Source organism: Phalacrocorax aristotelis, chromosome 6, assembly GCF_949628215.1.
Source record: "Phalacrocorax aristotelis chromosome 6, bGulAri2.1, whole genome shotgun sequence".
Lineage (NCBI taxonomy): Eukaryota > Metazoa > Chordata > Aves > Suliformes > Phalacrocoracidae > Phalacrocorax > Phalacrocorax aristotelis.
In genome coordinates, this window is record NC_134281.1 from 61,666,673 (window position 1) to 61,684,565 (window position 17,893).

The following is a 17,893-nucleotide window of genomic DNA, read 5'->3' on the forward strand; positions in this document are numbered from 1 at the left end:
ACCTTAATACCTTGCTGTTCAGGTGGAAAAGAGAAGTCTTTTCAGGTAACGGCTAATGAGGAAGGCATTATAAAAGCAATACAACTTCTCCAAATTCAGTGTGAGGACAAGCTCTTAACTGCTAAGCAAGGGGAAGAGGGTGAGCGTCATCTCTCCCTTTGGAGGACTATTTCAGCCTTGACTAAGGCAGGTTTTGTACATCATCTGTCTAAGGCATCACCTGACCGAGACACAGCCCTGTAAGAGTGGCTCCCGGGCAGCCCGCCGCAAGCTCAGGTTGCTCCTCCCGCCCACCCAGGGGCCGGAGGAACGGCACAGACACCCGCAGTACGGGGCCGGGGCCGGGGCCGTCCCGGGACAACAGGACACGGACCCCAAACCCTCGGACTGCCTCACCACCCTAGCCCACCTCAGCCGAGCGAGCACCCCACCGCGCGCTTCCCGCCCACCACCACTGGGCCGCGAGCCCGCCACTCTCGCGAGACTTGGAGCCGAGCCCCTCCCCCCGCCTCCGCTCTCACGAGATTTGCGCCTGGGCTTCCGGCTGCCGTCCCGGCCCCGCGCCCTACCATGGCGGCGGCGGGGGGCTGTGAGGGGGCGCAGGCGGGCGTCCCGCCTCACCCCGCCGGCCCGGGGCTGCCTGCCGGCCCGCCTCACTCGGCCGGCCCGGGGCTGCCTGCTGGTCCGCCTCACTCGGCCGGCCCGCCTCACCCCGCCGGCCCGGGGCTGCCTGCTGGCCCGCCTCACTCGGCCGGCCCGGGGCTGCCTGCCGGCCCGCCTCACTCGGCCGGCCCGGGGCTGCCTGCTGGTCCGCCTCACTCGGCCGGCCCGCCTCACCCCGCCGGCCCGGGGCTGCCTGCTGGCCCGCCTCACCCCGGCGTGGCGCGGCGGCGCGGCCGGACGCTGCTGGTGCGGCACCTGCCCGCCGAGCTGGCGGCGGCGGAGAAGGAGGAGCTGCTGAAGCACTTCGGGGCGGTGTCCGTGCGCGTCCTGTCGGACTACGGGCGGCTGGTGAGGGCAGGGGCCGCGGGGAGGGCGGGGGGCGGGCCGGGCCGGGCGCTCCCTCCTGCCGGGGGGGTGCGGTCCCGCCCGGCAGCGGCTGGTGCAGCCCCGAGCCCTCGGGCGCAGCCGCGGCCGCCGTTAGGAGCGGGGCTGTGCGGGGAGCGGGGCTGGTGGGGGGGCGCAGGGACGCGGCTTCGCCGGTCTGTCCCTTGAAATCTCTGTTTTATTTTGTTCTCCCAAATTACAAGGGCGTAGGAGTGCCCGTGTGGCGGGGAATGCCGCTGGGAAGCAGGCTGGTGTTCCTGCGGAACTGCGGATAAATCGTGTCCGCGTCCTGTGTCAGGGCCGTGCTTTCCTTTACATAAGGTTAAAAATACAGGCTTCCTTATTATTCTCCTAATAGCTGCTCTTATAGCAGTATTAATGCTTTGGGTTTTTAATACTGAATCACGTAGTGGCAAGATGAAGTAATAAGGTTTGTTAAAACAAATTTAAGATGAACCGTGTATTCTGTGAGGATTTGATCTAATCTGGAAAGCTTTTTCTTAAAAAAAACTTAAAAAGTAAGTGAAAATGTTAGTTAGGAACCATCCAAGCTTTCAGGTCACAGCAATAGTTCCAACTTTTGTAGCAGAAAAATTATTATTTTTAGGAGCTGCTTTGGTGAAAACGTTCTGCTGAGAGGTGCCGAAATGAATTTCCGTTGTTGAAAAGAGGATTAAACTTCTTTATCAATACATGCTTTCTTGCAGTTTCAGGTGGCTTTTCTTCGCTAGAAGAAAAATACTGTTTACCTGTATTCCTCAAACTGCCGAGTTCCTGTCTTAATTTTTGACTTCAGGAGGTTCTAGTCCTAAATTCTTAAGAAAAATGTTCTCTAGTCCTTCGCCTTTGCCCCATATGGGAGTTAAACGGCTCCTGTCTGGAAGCTTTCATATACGTAAACTTGGACTTACCAGTTACTTGTGGGTACACAGTTTATGTGCCACCTCTTACCTCTTTGATTTGAATTCAGTATGACAATTTTTTTTTTGTCTGTTTTCTAGAAACATACTGCTTTTGCTACCTTTCCCAGTGAAAATGCAGCTGCAAAGGTTTGTATTGAGTTTGTTACCAAATGTTTTAGAAAAGCACTTTTCTGAATTGCCAGTTGTGCTCTGAAATGTTTTATGCATCATGTAGTACTTGGTGTTGGGGGAAAAAACTGCAGAGCAATGCAGTATTGGAGCTCTGTTTCAGGAAGTGCTTGAAGAGTTTGATAAAAACACTTCTGTAGAGTCATAAAAAGGTGGGCTGTAAAGGGATTGTGGAAGTCATCTCGTTCAGCCTGGCACCTGAAGCATGGTGAACTTCGATGAGTTGAGACTGATCAGGGCCTTTCTAGGGTGCGCGTGCATTTATATATAAACTAAGCCAAGCATAATTTGTCTCCTGCATAATTGTGTATTTGCCGTAAAATTCAGACGTAGTGATGTACACAATTCAAGACTGCCTTGAACTTTGATAAGAAAAAGAAAACTACCCTGTTAATGGGGGACATGGATGCCAAAAAGGTAATACTAATAATGCTTTTTAATTATCAATCTGGTAAAAAGCCTGTGTCCTGAATTTCTTTCATATGCCCTGTTTTTTTTTTTTATTTTGCTTTTATTTTGGTTTTTTTTAGGCCATACTGTAAAATACTACGCAAAAAAGTCATGAGGCCTATGTGGGGTGAACAGGGTGAATTTAGGTTCCTTTGTGTCAGTTGTTAGCGGCTGATCAGGATCTGGACTTGCAGAATGCTGGAGCTTCCTAGTGTCGCTGTTAAGAATCTGGACTTTAAAATACCCAGATATTACTCGTGGACTTCAGCGTGTTTGTAGCTCATGAGCAAGGGGTTGGTTACTCGAAATCAGAGATTTACTAGGCTATGTCATGAGTATCATTGTTAAGGTTGCGGTTTTACTGCTGCATACAGATGACCTAAGGCTCTGCAGGGTTCCAGCTGTGCAACCTCCACTTTCTCCTTCCTGTTAGCAGGACAGAGGGTGCTAAAAGCTGGGTTGCAGAGGCAGGAACGGTGCAGAACTGCCTGTGTCTCTTGTGGTACAGACTTAGCTTAGAGCAGATTTGGACAGCATCCTATGGCTAGTTTACCAATCAAAGAAAAAGCAGTTATGTTTGAAATAATTCTGATGTTTTTCCTCTTCCCTTTTTCTTCTCCATTATAATTATTTGAAGGCTTTGTCAAGACTGCATCAGCTGAAACTTTTAGGTCACACCTTAGTTGTTGAATTTGCAAAGGAGCAAGATAGTGTGCAGGCACTTAGCCAGCCTTCTGTCTCAGAGAAGTGTAAAAGGTATGTGCATAATAACTTAGTTTCTACGTTTGTGGTCAAGGAAAGGAAATTCTGTGTTCATGATACTTTCACAGTACCATTACATCAAAGGATAAATGGTAGCCTTTGACAAGCATTCACCAGCAGGTTCAGATCAATAGATAAGTGACCGCATTCTTCCCGTTGGTGTTGTTTCATTCGGTATCGTCATGAAATAATTCCCGTCCTTATTCCTGTACTTATTAATATGTTTAATCAGCAGATGGTCCTGTTTGTTCTCACTTACAGAGCAAGATTCCAGTCTGCGTAAGCTGACCTCTGTGTTGCACAGGTTCCCTGTGTTTAAAAAAGACTGTTCTACTGGGTTTTTTAATGTCAGGATTATAATTGTCTTTTGCTGTTAACCAGTGCATGCAATGCTTTCCTGATGTTTCTAATCTAATCAAGAGCCAGGCAGAATTGACACCTGCCTAGTGTAACTGTATAAAACTAGGCTATTATAGCCACTGGCTACTAAGCTGGAGCTGGTTTGCATGTATCTAGCTTGAAGCATGAGTGGAACAAACAAAACTGTCCGAGTCGCTCTTCAAATAGTTAAAGAATATGTAATATTTTAAAAAATAAAAAAAAATCACTGAATCCTAATGCTAGTGTGACCGAGAACTGTGGTAGTTTCAGTTATCTGTCAAGTACTTAATTAAAACCACAGATTGCATAGTTAGGCTTTGAAATTTACCTGTGTAATATATAACTAAGTGATAGAACCTATTTGATAGTGCTTAATTAAAATCAGCTAACAGAGGGTTGTAGTTATTTATTCTGCGCTCTGAATATAAACAAATCAATAATTTAATACCTTTGATTTTACACAGTCTCTGAACTGAGAGTAACATGAAATAATTTTAGTTCTTTTCCTGTAAGTAGATTTAAGTCAGAAGTGTTTGAATATAAATTTGCATAGATATTTATTTTTGAAGTCTGGCTACTACAATTATCCATGTGTATTAATTATTAAAGATTAATAATGGCTGTAGTAATACCATTGATAAAATATGTTAAAAATACTATACTAATCTATTTCTTATATTTTTACTAGAGGAGATTAAACATCTGAAATATATAAGGCATTTGAATTTTGCCCTGTTTTAATTAATGCTAAATTAACTTTCAGTTCAGAAGAACCAGTGAAAGAAGAAGAGAAGAAAGAACCAAGCTGTGTTAAAATAGAGAATGGAATTGCACCCAACCATGGGTTAGTGGGTTTTTTCTTAATTATTTTATTCTGTTAGTTTATTTTGAAATAAGTGTTATGAACTGTTTCGCTCCGTAGTATGCTACTCTTCTACATGCACAGCTGGTAGGAATTGTCATAATAATGAAACTTCAGTTCTTCAAGGTCAGAACGCTCACAACTGAGTTATGACTGGTGCTTTGAGCCCTGAAGCGGTGGGTTGCGTAGGAGGCCTCTAGCACGCTACACATTGCTTTCCTGGGAGGAGTATGAGGACTGGTAACAGCAGAAGGCTGCTGACTTCTGTTTTCTGAGGTTTCCTGTTCTTTTTTCCACCATTTGCATTTTTGCATATATGAAGAATAAATTTCTTCTTGGGCTAATAAATCCAGCTCTTTGCGCACTGAGTTTGAGGCTTATTCAACGTGCTGTGCTGTGCTTTTGGTTTGGAAAGGCTGTGTGCCTCTGTGTGCTTTAGGCTTTTTCTACCTGTGTTGGTACTTTGATTGTGCCCAAGCCCAGGCAGTCTGTCACGCGTAGGGGCCTGCTCCCTGATGTTAAAGACATAATGCAAGTGGCCCAAAACTGTTCTAGGGGAAATAATAATATTTCAGTGATGCTGCAGATGTAATGAATAGTGAAACCTCTAGTAATCATTAACTGTTATGAGCCATTATGTGGCAATGGTGCTAAGATGTCTTGTTTCTAATCTTTTTTTCTCAGCCTCACCTTTCCCATCAATTCTTGCCTGAAATATTTGTATCCACCACCTTCAAGTACAATTCTAGCAAATATAGCAAATGCCTTGGCAAGCGTGCCCAAATTTTATGTCCAGGTAAGTAAAAAACAGCCAAAAAAAGAAAGTATAAAAATAAATACATTTCCTTCTTCCTCTTCTGATGATCCACAGAAATAATTTTTGTCATAGTAAATGCTAAGTTAGTTTTCCTGTGGTAGTGCTGACCAACGTTAATTTTTTACTGTGTTGATAATAAGATTTCATTGATCAGAAGTAACTTTATTGCCACTGAAGACTTAACTGAGTATGATCTTCCTAATTAGATGTGACTTGAGTACTTGGAATTTAATTCTGAGAAGATGCTTCACTTCTTTTGGTCAGCGTTTCTAGGGTGTTGCTCATATTTACCATTAGTGTTGGATCTCAAGTGCAGGCTTTCACATTGTTTAATAACCAACATAGTTGTGTCTTCATTAAAACCTAAGCTGACTTACACCTGCCAGGAGTTATTGGCTGTGATGCTTAGCAGGGAATTGTTGTCCTTTATTTAAAGGAGATATTACTCATCCTAAATTTTTTCAGGTACTTCATCTTATGAATAAAATGAATCTTCCTCCGCCTTTCGGACCAATTACTGCTCGCCCTCCCATGGTAACTTTTTTAATACATGTTTTAAGTACTATAAAATGGATTCACAATTAAAAATATTAGCAGTGTGGTAGGAGATTTAAGGTTAAACTTCTAAAAGTTGGAGAAACATGTAGAGGATGGCAAGATGTGCATGTTAGTCTTACAAAGAAATCTTTTTAACTATAGAGCAAAGAAATATACACGTATGGCAGTAGCCCTGGGGCATTTCAAACTGTTGGATATTTAAAAAAGGGAGATTGTAGCACCATGTTACAGATACAGGAAATAGAGTGCATTAGGCCCTTGCCTTAAAAGGCTTGTTAAGTTCATTGATCTGTGTGTTTCTTTGGAGTTCTGATGAGATCAAGGTTGTTAATGAGATTACACAGTGCTTTTGGATTTATCTTGCTCTGTCTCCAGGATCTTTTTTTGAAAGAGGCGAAGTTATGGGAAATTGGCAGAGGCTTAGGGGGAGCTGTTTCTGAAGGTAAATAGAAATACCAGGTCTGTGGTCTCAGTTCTCTCTTGCTGTGATGGAGTAGTTTAACTGACTCTGAGTGCAAGACAGAGCCAGGGAGGACTTGCATTAATAGTGATAGCTACAGTGTTTGGATATAGGGAAGCTGTGCTCCGCTACGCTTTGTGTTTGCCTGAACAGAACACCCGCTTCTAATAATAGCGGAGCTAGCTGGTAAAAGAAACTATGAAGTAAATCTATCAAATAAATGAGTTCACACTGATTTTTCTGGGAATAATTGTAGTTGTTGCCTAGTATTGGGCCAGGTTAAGCACTGTGAATTTAATGGTCATGCAAAAAAAAAGTAGGAAGGCAGTCCTCAAAATTCCTAGAGCAGTTTCTAAAGCATTGGAGAGTATTTCTAATGCGAGAAGACATCAGTGCCTTTAGTCCTGGAACTGATGGTATGTAAAAGTAGCTGTTAAGTGTGTTAAGATTGTTGAAAATGGGGCTGGAGATGATTTGTGTGTCGGGAATTCCTTATATGTGGTTTTTGCAGTCTTCAGTGAAAAAACTGATTCCTTTCATGAAATCCTCACTCCTTGCAGAAATAGAAATGTAACCTTTGCTCGGTGGTGGAAGGTTCCATGTGGAAACCGAGATGGCTTGAGGGCTTAGCCCTCCTCCCATATGTTTTGACCATATTCTTCTCAGGGAAGTCCTTAAAGCTGAGTGCAGAGTTAAAACCCAGAGTCATGGTTGCTATTGGTTTTCTACCTCCTCAAATTAAAAGAATGAAAACATTTACTGTTATGCTTCAGAAAACAGAAATTTTTTTCTTGTGAAAGGTTTTCATTACTGATGTAGCTTAGCAAAATAGCATCTAGATCCATATAAACATACTTGAAAAAAATGTTTCTTGTCACCTTCTAATTTATTGCTTTGATTTTGTATTATGTAAAGGAAAACAAGATATGCAGGGTTTTTTTTCTTAAAACATTTACTTTTTAAACTTCTTCCCCATAATTAGTATGAAGAGTATTTACCAGTGCCTGCACCACCTCCCCCAATCCCACCTCTGCCTCCTGAAGAGCCTCCTTTGCCTGAAGAGGAAGAAGAGCAACCATCTAGTGGAGAGGAGTCAGAATACGAAAGTGATAATGAGGAGGAAAAGGAGAGGTATGTCTTACAGTCATTTGCAAGCTTTTGAGCTCTTTTAAAGCAGTGTTTTTATTTTTCTACCTTCTAGTTCAGCAAATGGTGGAATCTGTTAACTTCTGCAGTATATAGATAATCTTTCCAGATGCTTAAAGAAGCTCCAGAATGACTTAGAAACAGAAGGACAGTGCACAGTAAGAGAAGGAAAATGGCCAAATGGTATGCAAATTATCATTTGTTCCCACATCCAAAAACCAAAAACCCAACAAAACAAAAACTCAGAATGAAGAGAGACTACAGATAATAGGAAGCAATAATTAGTTTGTTTTCTAGAGTCTTCATTTTTCCATATCTTTACTGAGTAAACTACTCAGCCTTAATCACATGTGCTCTCTGACTTCCAAAATGTTCTTTGTACCTCAGTGTGGATTGCCAGGAGTAATAATAACGGGAGGCTGTGTGTGCTGAGGATTCTCCTGCAGGTTTGGGGCTGAAGTACATCACAGCTGGTTTTTTTAATCCTTAATACTAAATGAAGTAGTAATTTTTTTTATTTGCTATTTAAACAGAAAAGTAAATTGCAAAGTCCCTATGCTATATTCAGAAAAATATGTGCATTTGGAAACAGGCACTCCTGATGAATGGAAATAGTATTATTAAAAAAAGGTTAGCCTGGGGCTTCTTAGCATTTCTACACCTTCAGTGTCCTAATTAGGTGCATTCTCGGGGAGGGAATGGGCAGCGCTGAACTCGTTATGGTTTTGATTGGTCGCTCAGGTGCTCTCCGTGTATATCGGTTTGCTATGTGTTATAGTCTATTAAAGTAGCCTTAAGTCTATGTATAGTCTATTAATTCAGTGTTAAGGTAGCTAGATTATAACCATGTTCTGAAAAGTTGTATTTCAAGGATGTAAAGGAAGGGGGAAGGGTTTTGAAAATGATTATTTTGAAATAAACTGTAAAACATAGGTTCTTTTTAAATTTTGTTTAAAATAGAATGACCAAGTTGATGGAATTAGCAACCCTGCAGCCTAAAAGACCAATAAACACAAAGAGGCGTGGTGTTAGAAAAAAGCAAAGAATTAAAGACTTGCTGAACGTTCCTGTGTGTATCCCCCACAGGTTTGTATGATTTCCATGCCGTTTGCACTTTTTCAGAAGATTATTCCTTTTACTAAATGATGTTCTCTGTATCACGTTCGCTTTAGTGTGGCTGTTTTAAAATGAGCGTTCTTCACTGAGCTGTAAATTTGGTAGTGGAGTTGGTCTTCCTTTATCCCCGTGTTTGGTTTCATTGCTCTAAAGGTCCAAATTTTTGTGTAATTTGAACTCAAGCCTGCTCAACACCTTAATCTCTAAAGTGTGCCTGGTTCAAGCTCTGTGTTTCTCTTCCTATCAAACTAACAAGAGCCCCTTTTTCATAAAAATGAAAAACAATTTCATATCCCAGCCCTGACAGCAGCAGTCTGGATTTATTTTTGGGGATAGTTATTAAAATAAATAATAAAAATAAGAGGATGGTACTGGAAGAATAAGAACTGATGTGGTTTAAAATAAGCTTGGTTTTTGAAACTGCAGTCCTGTGGCTCAGTAGGCACCAGTGTAGTCTTTCTATGTAGTGATGATCAACTGTGAATGCATTTTTACTAATAGCCTCCTTCTTTCTCCAAGTGATTTGCTCTATGTTTTGAAAATTTGCTATATTTTGTACGCTATCTGAGAGCAGCCGCAAGGTCAGTTATTTTTTGTGTCTAAGTGACTGACAAAGTGTTTATAACTGCCTGTCTATACTGTAATGTGGTATGTAATTCTTGGGTTAGCTCTCACTGTCAGCCATACCTGGGGTGTTTGCAGTGTTTTAATCAACTCGAACTGTACTGGGTAAAATTTATGAAATGGAGAACTCGTGTAGCTGTGGTAAACAGCATAAAATCTATTGGGAAGAAATCTTATATTGGACTATGCATTCATCAATGTCTGAATCCTTAATTAACATGTTGTTGTTTTAAACAGTAATTTGCACCCTGCACTGTCACCTTCAGATGTCTTTGAGCAGCCGCAGCATGTAGGTCATAAAAAAATTGAGTTCCATATTACTACGGACATCCCAGCTGTTCTCCAGACAAACTCGGAAAAAGAAGAAAAAAATGGTGAGAGAGTTCGTACTTTGAATGTATTTCATATTAAATCTGGGTGGTTTCAGTGTGTAGAAGGCTGCTGAAGTTTAGGCCAGGGAATTTTTTCCTTTGCTTTTATGTTGGAGCTTTCGTAGATAGTGTTCTTAAAAAAACCCTGATAGTATACTAACTTGTGTATGGTGTGCATGTGCTGTTTTTCCCATGTTAAAGCACAGAACTCTGTGCCTTGGTGCCTTGGTACAGTAAAGGATCTAAGGGACCTTTAAAATCCTCTTCTCTCCTCTGTGGTATGTGTATTTATGGTGAATTGCACTCCCTTTTAAATGCTAAGGTGTTTTTAGCAAATACGTTACAAATGCATTGTTAGTATTATACAGTTTAACTGTATATATCAGGCTAATTTCAGATTTTCCTTTTCCAGCTCTTAGAGAGCAGCATTCAAGTGATTGCCAACTCCTTCTCTGTGATGCACTGGTTATCTGCTATAAAAGTGCTGGGCGATAATAGCAATGAGGTGTGATGGTTTCTTATAGGGTTATGGTCTGTCTGTGGTTCTTGGTACTTTACAGTAATATACAGTTCCTTTGAATGAAAGTTAGGTAAACCATTGAAATGGATGCAGGCTCGAGCAGGAAGGCTGGCTTTACTTAAACTGGCATGTGCCATGGCTTTTGTTTGTAGTACAGTTGATTTTATAGAGCAGGTGCATTTGTTCAAACCAGGGATTAAGACTCATTTCTTTAAGGATGAGTTCAAATCGCTTTATAAAAAGTCTACTATATTAAAATGTTACTGGAAGGAGTAATCTTTTTTTGCTTGCTGTTGATCCTCTTGTGAATAGGCATACAAGCCACTTACATAATGTGTTGAAATTTCAGACCTTTATGCAGCCACGGAAGAAATCAATAATACAGGCTTTGGAAGGATTTTCCCAGCTCCTAGCTCAAATGATAAAATGGAAACGGAAGAGGAAGATGATGAAATACCATCAGAATTTATTTCTAGAAGGGATCTAGAAAAACACAGACTTTCTAAAGAAGGTATAACTGAGAATAAATTATATAATAGCTCTTTGATTTGTTGCAACAAATGGTTTAAATAAGGATTTATTTTATTAATTGATCATATATTTAGTTATTTTATACTAAGCAAAAATACAAAGTAGGTAAATGTGCTAAAACATTGTCTGTTTTTCTGCCTTCTTCAAGAAATGGAAAAATTTTCTGTTTTCAAAAACTATGAGCCAGGTGATCCAAACTGCAGGATATATGTGAAGAATTTAGCTAAACAAGTTCAAGAAAAGGTAGGTAAAAAAGCAAACTCAATATTTGTCAGAAGGACTTTTTATCAGCTTTCCTCTTATAACTACCCTTTAATTCCAGGATCTCAAGTTCATTTTTGGAAGATACGTTGACTTCCAGTCAGAAGTGGAACGAAATATGTAAGTTAATTTGGTACTTGGTTAAAATTAAGCCTTTTATGTTAACTTCTATATAACTGGTGAAAATTGATTTAAAAACTAGTCATTTCATTTGAAAATCTTTATTGATCACAAGTACAGAAACAGAAGTGTTTTCTCGATAGTGTCTGAAGACCTGACTATTTTGCCCTTGTATTTCCGTTGCCAAATTTACCGTTTATTGGCTGAGCTGCGCAGTATGAACAGTGCGGGTGATTGTGCACACCTGCTCATTTTGCGTATGTCGTATTTCCTGCAGTTGCACGCCAAGTCGCTGTCCTGCAGTCTAGTGTCACTCTTTACTAAATCGTTTTCCTGGGAAAAAAGTCTCCAGTGACATAATTCCTGCTCATAGGCGCTGCTTTGAGTTGAAGAAATAGCAGAAACTAGAGCATGAGAATTATATTTGTGCTGTGAAATAGGGAAGTGTGGTTAAGCATGATGAGTAATTCCCAGTTCTCAATTTTGCTTCCAGGTTTGATATACGTTTGATGAAAGAAGGCCGTATGAAGGGACAGGCTTTCATTGGACTTCCTAATGAAAAAGCAGCTGCTAAAGCTTTAAAAGAAGCAAATGGATATGTCTTATTTGAAAAACCGATGGTGGTTGTATCTTTTTCTTCTAACGTTTACATTATGTTCTTTGTAATCTGTCCGTCAATCCCTAGTTTTGCTGTCAGTGTTCTACTTACTAGAAATCTATGGAAAGAGGAAATACCTTAAGAAAATCAGGAAGCACAGCGTTGTGTAGTATTGTTAATTTAACTGAATAATAAAATAACTGAAAAATATGTAGAGGCACCCCTCCTGAAATACGAAAGTAAATGTGCTTTATTTAAGACAATGAAATTGTCTTCTCTGGTCTTAGCTCTTTGATCCTGCAAACAGAATACAAAGATAATATGGCTTGTATGACCATTGTATTTAAATCAAGCAGGCTTTTTGACATGGTGAAGCCTGTGCTCCCAGAATTTAAGAACATAAATGTTCCTGTCAGGGTCAGTGGTCTCCATTTAGACTGCTGCTTCAGCCAGAGCTGTCAGTTACTTTTTGGGCCTATGTAACATGTTGGGACTTCTGCACTTCGTGATAGCATTGCCCTGGTTTATGTCTGTAAGTCCTTGCTTATTTTTCTCTTAAAGGTTTCATAGTTTATTTCTTTTTTCTGTTTTGTTTTTTTTTTTACCCAACCTCTGTTCCTTCTAGCATCTTTCCTCCCAAATACATACCGAGACATCCAAGTTATGGCATCAACATGCTGGGATGGAGGATCGTAAATATCAAGCATTTATCCTGCTGTAGTTGTTCTGTTTGCACCTAACCCTCTCCCAGGTAGTCCTCCTTACTTAGTATTGGACCGACTCTCTTAAATTTTTCATCCTGCAGATCAGTGAGGTCCTAATCTTTGACTAATAGACATGATTGTTATAGTATTTAGTACTGTAGTAGAGCTGATTCACAGACAAAGCCCCCTTTTTAAACTATCTTTTTCTGAAATAATACTTCTGTTTTGCTTCTTGATTGGCTTCTGTTTATCACTGAAACTTGTAGTCCTTAACGGATTCTCAGCAATTTGCTCGTTCAGCTAGACCAAAACAGGACGCCAGCGAAGGGAAAAGAAAAAAGTAGAACACTGCACAGGTATGAATTCTCTGCCTGAAAATAAAAATAAAGACATAAGCTTCTTGGTAATTTGTTTTGTTGGGGTTTTTTGTTTGGTTTCACTCGTTATGTGTTTAATGGCTTCTTTAGGAATAGTGATGGTGGAGGGGAAATGTTCCATACAATTTTCTTTTCTTAAATGTGCACTTATATCAGAAAACCAGAATACAAGGTATATCGTTGGTGTAAGTTTAGAATGTTGCTTCTTCCTCTGCTTAAAAACTCAGACTGCCATAAACCTAATCCTGATGTCCTAGGGTCATTGTCAGTTTCTCTACTCCTTAATCTGGGCAGCTAAGGAGAATAATCCCGTGGAACCGGACCGCTTGCCTTTTAGTACTCTTCTGGGGTTTAGGCTTTGAAAAGAGTTGCCTCTTTTCTCCTACCCTTCCATCCCCAGCGTTATTAAGCAATCTTGAAGAACTGTTTGCAGCAATAACTCACTTATGCTAGCTCTGTGAAGGACCTTTGGCTTTGCTAACTTTGGAAAATGAGATCTCAGTGCTGTTGCAGCATCCTTTAAACTTGTCTGGTTTAGGAAAGGGTGTTGTGTCAGAAAGTGCTACTTAATGTTGCATTGATCAAGTCTCCCTTTGTTGTGGGATGTATAGGTCCTGATTTTTGGCATTATTTGTCTAAACTTGATGGGAAAGTAACTTTTAGCAGAAAGTAATCACTATTTAACTTTATTTCCTATCACATAGCCTTACTTCACTACTGCTTACCCTTAAGTATTTACTTTATACAAAAGTAACTCAAGCAAAATCAGCTCTTAATTTAGCTGTGAGGGGATTTATGACCTAAAAACATTTGAGTAGTGAACTGTCTCAAATTAGCGTGTGAAGTAAGTAGTACAAGAATGAGAAGCACTTATTTCTCAATCTGCACCCTCTGATAGATCAGTTAGTTCAAATTTAAAGGGCATTAACTTAATTGCAGATTACAGTTGGGCATCACTCTGGTTATGCCACTGCTTAAGACCAAATGAGCTCAAAGCTAAGGCTGAATGCTTCTGAAATTCATATTATTAATATGAATGAATATGAATACTTCGTGATGTGTTCTTAACCTAGATATTTTGAACATTTTTACTTCAGGAAAAGCCCTGAAGTTGGAAGTAAAGGATGTGAACAGCTGGGTTTGATTTTTTTTTTAAAAAAAAAAAACAGGTTGGCCCTGCAGTATGGTTATGGTGAGGGTAGTATGGCTATTTACAACAGTTACTTCAGTTGTAGGCTGCTTCTCTTGTCAGTTGTCTAAGGACTTTTTTCATCAGATTATATCTGAGCTTGTTTCCTTCACTTCTGAGATGCTATTTGGTCTTCCCAGTTCCTGCTTTGTCATTGATTAGTGGTTTGCAAAACCTGTATTTTATTTTATCAAATTAAAATCACTTTTACAGACATTCTTCTGTATTGGCCATTGAAAAGAAGCAAATGAGCCTTGGCTAACTCTAATGGGAAACCCTGTTGTGTTAGAAACAAGGGTTTATAGGAATGTTTCAGTCTTCTTTCTTACTCCTTCCTTGTTAGAAAAAGCCTTGTATTTGTATTTCATCCAGTGTCACAGAAGAAAGTTACTAAGGTTGCTTTAAATGCATAAAAGAAACTTGAAGTATTTCAGTTATTGGAAAGCCTTATAAATGACATCTGAACACTTAATGTTTGAGGAATTCCATGTAGTTCCAGCTAATTTTGTACATAAGATCAATTCTGACTTCACTAAACACGCTAAATAATGAATGACAAAGAAGATAACGAGGTGCTTATTTGGTTATTAATCACGTTTATGGTCAACTCAGAAGCTCTTTTTAGAGTGAGCAAACACGTATTTATGCAAGAGTTATTTGTGCACCTGAAAGTCTTACATGAATTTCCTTGGTGTCATTGAGTTACTGTGTCATGGGCAGAACTTCCTTACCCTGACCATTTATTTGTAAAGATTACAGAATATGCCACAGACCGATACAGATTTTATTAAAAGTAATTGTTTTACTTCCCAACTAACGGTGAAACTGAACCCTGTTTCTGTATGACTGTGTTCCTGTCCCTGCTGGAATAGTCTGATAGACGCTGATTTGTAATGAGAAAGTCCATGATAGAAATCTGAGTCTGTAAAAAAAAAAAAAAAAAAAAGTGTCAATCTCATCTGAAACATAAATATGCATATAAACAAGTGTATGCAAACAATTTAGGGACTTCATTTTGATCTGTACCCTGTGCCTCAATGTGGTTTGGTTTGGGTTTTTTTTAACAACTAAATTGACATAAATTAAACTTTTGATTATTCTTAAGTAGGAAGCAGTGTGTTAAGTTCACAAATGTTATTGCAAATATTTTTCACTATTTTCTCTACAGAGGTTTTATCCTTTTTAGAGAAAATATATATGGCTTATAAAAATACTGTGTAACTCCTTGCTGGCTGAAATGGCTTTTTCTTGATGGACTGGCAAAAAAAATTTCAGTTAGTACTTGGGGCGACTGTTTTTTCTGTAGCTAAACTACAGCTTTATGGGAGAATGGTTATGTAGAAGAAACTGCTGTTGGGAGGTCTCCAGCTTCTTCATAGGGAAGAAGTGACTTGAAAGCCTGCATTGAATGGAAATATGAGTGGGTTATGGACCCGATGGAAAAAGTGAGTCTGAAAAATGGCAAAGACTTGAAGAATTAATGAGACAGAAAAACCTGGTGGTGTCCTAGTAGCTCAAGTTATCAAAAAATGCATTTACTTTTGAATATGGAGTTTGGTGTTGGTGAACTCATCACCCCGTGTCAAAACTGTATTAAAGAGGCATATTTGCTTTTGATAGGTGGCATAAAGTTATGTGTGTGCAATACTGAGAATCAAGTAAAATTAAACCACATTCTGCTGTTCTTCTTTAGAAACATTCCTGCGTAAATACTGCAGTAATACTGTCATGCAGAGTGTATCCTTTCTTGTTGTATCCTTTTTTGTGCAATATTTCCCGTAGCACTCAACCACATCTAAGTTTTTGTGTAGAGTAGGTGTGGGGAGGAGTTTACATGTTTTAGAGCTTGATCTAATCTGGTAATTTTAAAAGCAAAGGGTGCTTTTTCAGGGGGAAAAAGAAAAAAAATATCAATGAGTTGTCTGTTGCGTGAATAAACACAATGAAAGTTCCTAGTCTTAAAAGGTGGCCTCCACCTTCTTCTTTAAAGGTCATATAACTTGCTAACTTGTGGTTGAATTCCTTAGCTTGGTATGAGCTAGAAGCGTTTCACTGATGTGTGTGGAGCTGTGCTGAGCTCACACCGAGGATGTTTTCTTGGTTTTCTTTAAATCAATATAATAACGTGTTGGTTAAAATACGTTGCGGAGTAATTCTTAATAATATTAAAGGGTTGACCAGTACTTTAGATCATTTGATGATTACTGTTGTCCTGGTATATGAGAAACGATCTGTAGTTGACTTAGTTTGTACATTCCTTACTTTTTTTTAAGTAGAGAAGAAAATCTAACAATATCTCATAATGAAGTATTGAACTATTAATCAACTATTAATCACTGCTACCTTTTTGTTGAGTGTGGTTCTTTAGATTGCTCTCTGCATTGAGGTAGTGTTGTTCCCAGTGACTTATTTTTCTTGTGGGTTTCATATTAAATTGTTTAACTTACCATAATACAAAATTAATACAGCCTGTGTCTGTTAAGTGAGACTTTTCCAGACATTCAGCACTCCTCTAAATACTAAGCATCTTTCAATTTAGTTGTCAAAAGAAAGCAAAACACTACTGTTTTCTGGTTGTTCTTACTTTTAACATGCCTTTGTGATGTTCCAGGTCCCTTTTGTGTTCCATCTCTTTCAAGTATTATCAAGCTGAGGGAAGAAGCAGTGTAATCATCGGGACTCTTGAACTGTGCGTAGTAGCATTATTTAAGGCAGAGTATAAATTTTCTCATCTTAAAGATTCCAGATATCTTTAAACTGCCGCAAGACTTACATGATAAATGTTAGTTTGCTTGTGAAATCTCTAATAAATTATTTCATTTCTCTTCATTTTGACTTTTGGTTTGTTGTGGGGTTTGGGAGTGGGAAGAAGGAAAACATTTTTTTTCCTTAAAAGGTGAACAATCCAACTGTAACTGCACAGATGATTCAGAGTATATATCCATATGCACCAGAGTAAATTCCTTCCTCGAGCATAATGCTCAACTGTTAGTGTTTCAGGGTAAAAAGAAAATCTAAGGATAATCTCATTTTAGTGTAAACCTTGTCCTGGAGACTAATCAGGACTAGTGCTTTGGCAGGAATTTGTACTGTGAAATTAGGCACTGTTTTTTTCCTCAGCAATTAATTTCTGTTGTTCATCCACATCTTGAAAAATATCACTAGTGGGTCTAAAGTCATTAGAACAAGAGTAGCAGTTAAAACAGTGTAGAATCAGTGCAGGTGTGGTCCTTGCCCTGTTGAACCATGTTTAATAAAAGTCAATGATGTGGAGGTCCCGTAGCAAGATTTGTTACATGCCAGGAAGATTAGCTTAACTTTTTAAAACCACGTGGGAGACGTTGCAATGACATTTACTTGGCAAGAGGGTCCCCTGGATTTAAGGAGAAAAATTTTCCAGAAGATCTTAATTCATAGTTGATGGTGGGGTAACAGGTGGGTGTAGAGACTTCTGTTCTGCAATCGCTCAACCCACAAACAGCCGAAATCACTCATATCGATCACTGGACCAAAATAAGTGTTATCTCTGCCGCTTTTTTAATGCGAACTGGCTTAGCAGATTTCTTTAAAATGCTTTTACAGGAATTCTTCGATTATTTGCTGTGTTCCCATGTGGACTGTGCAGTTCTTCATTAGTTATCTTGTCTGTATTTGGAGTAGTTGTCCAGGAAAAATACACAGAGAGAGGAAGTTCTTTGAGAACTTCTGAAAGGTTTGTGATGCTTAGAAGAGAGAAAGAAGGGGCTTAAAAATGTTTTGCGTTCTGTGGCCATTCCATTATGAATAAAGCTAAGCCATGTTCTTGCTGGGGTTCTATTACTAAAGAACAAATAAAACCTACTCCCTTGCTATCCTATACTGATAATCTATCAAGGAAACGTCTGCCATCCAGTTGAGGGAACTTTTTT

General features: G+C 39.5%; 1 protein-coding gene across 3 annotated transcripts; it reads left to right on the forward strand.

Annotated features, from left to right (window-relative positions):
- Positions 1-532: 532 nt before the first annotated feature.
- RNPC3 (RNA binding region (RNP1, RRM) containing 3) lies at positions 533-16,814 on the forward strand. Of its 3 annotated transcripts, XM_075098264.1 has the most exons (16): positions 534-652; positions 689-1,011; positions 2,049-2,096; positions 3,226-3,344; positions 4,495-4,575; positions 5,278-5,389; positions 5,876-5,944; positions 7,411-7,559; positions 8,535-8,660; positions 9,552-9,688; positions 10,555-10,716; positions 10,885-10,979; positions 11,059-11,117; positions 11,611-11,743; positions 12,704-12,775; positions 16,597-16,814. In XM_075098264.1, exons 1-15 carry the CDS (start codon positions 571-573, stop codon positions 12,761-12,763), a joined length of 1,755 nt encoding a protein of 584 aa, XP_074954365.1. In that variant the 5' UTR covers positions 534-570; the 3' UTR covers positions 12,764-12,775; positions 16,597-16,814. The 3 variants fall into 3 exon arrangements, with proteins under 3 accessions (XP_074954364.1, XP_074954363.1, XP_074954365.1); XM_075098263.1 differs by having other exon boundaries at positions 533-1,011; positions 15,679-16,814; XM_075098262.1 differs by having other exon boundaries at positions 533-1,011.
- Positions 16,815-17,893: the final 1,079 nt, after the last annotated feature.

Excerpts from the sequence above, each read along its gene's own strand:
- RNPC3 (XM_075098263.1), top strand. The coding sequence starts at position 571 with ATGGCGGCGGCGGGGGGCTGTGAGGGGGCGCAGGCGGGCGTCCCGCCT. Across the intron at positions 7,560-8,534 it reads AATGAGGAGGAAAAGGAGAG|AATGACCAAGTTGATGGAAT; the intron begins GTATGTCTTACA and ends TGTTTAAAATAG. Across the intron at positions 11,744-12,703 it reads TTGAAAAACCGATGGTGGTT|CAATTTGCTCGTTCAGCTAG; the intron begins GTATCTTTTTCT and ends ACGGATTCTCAG.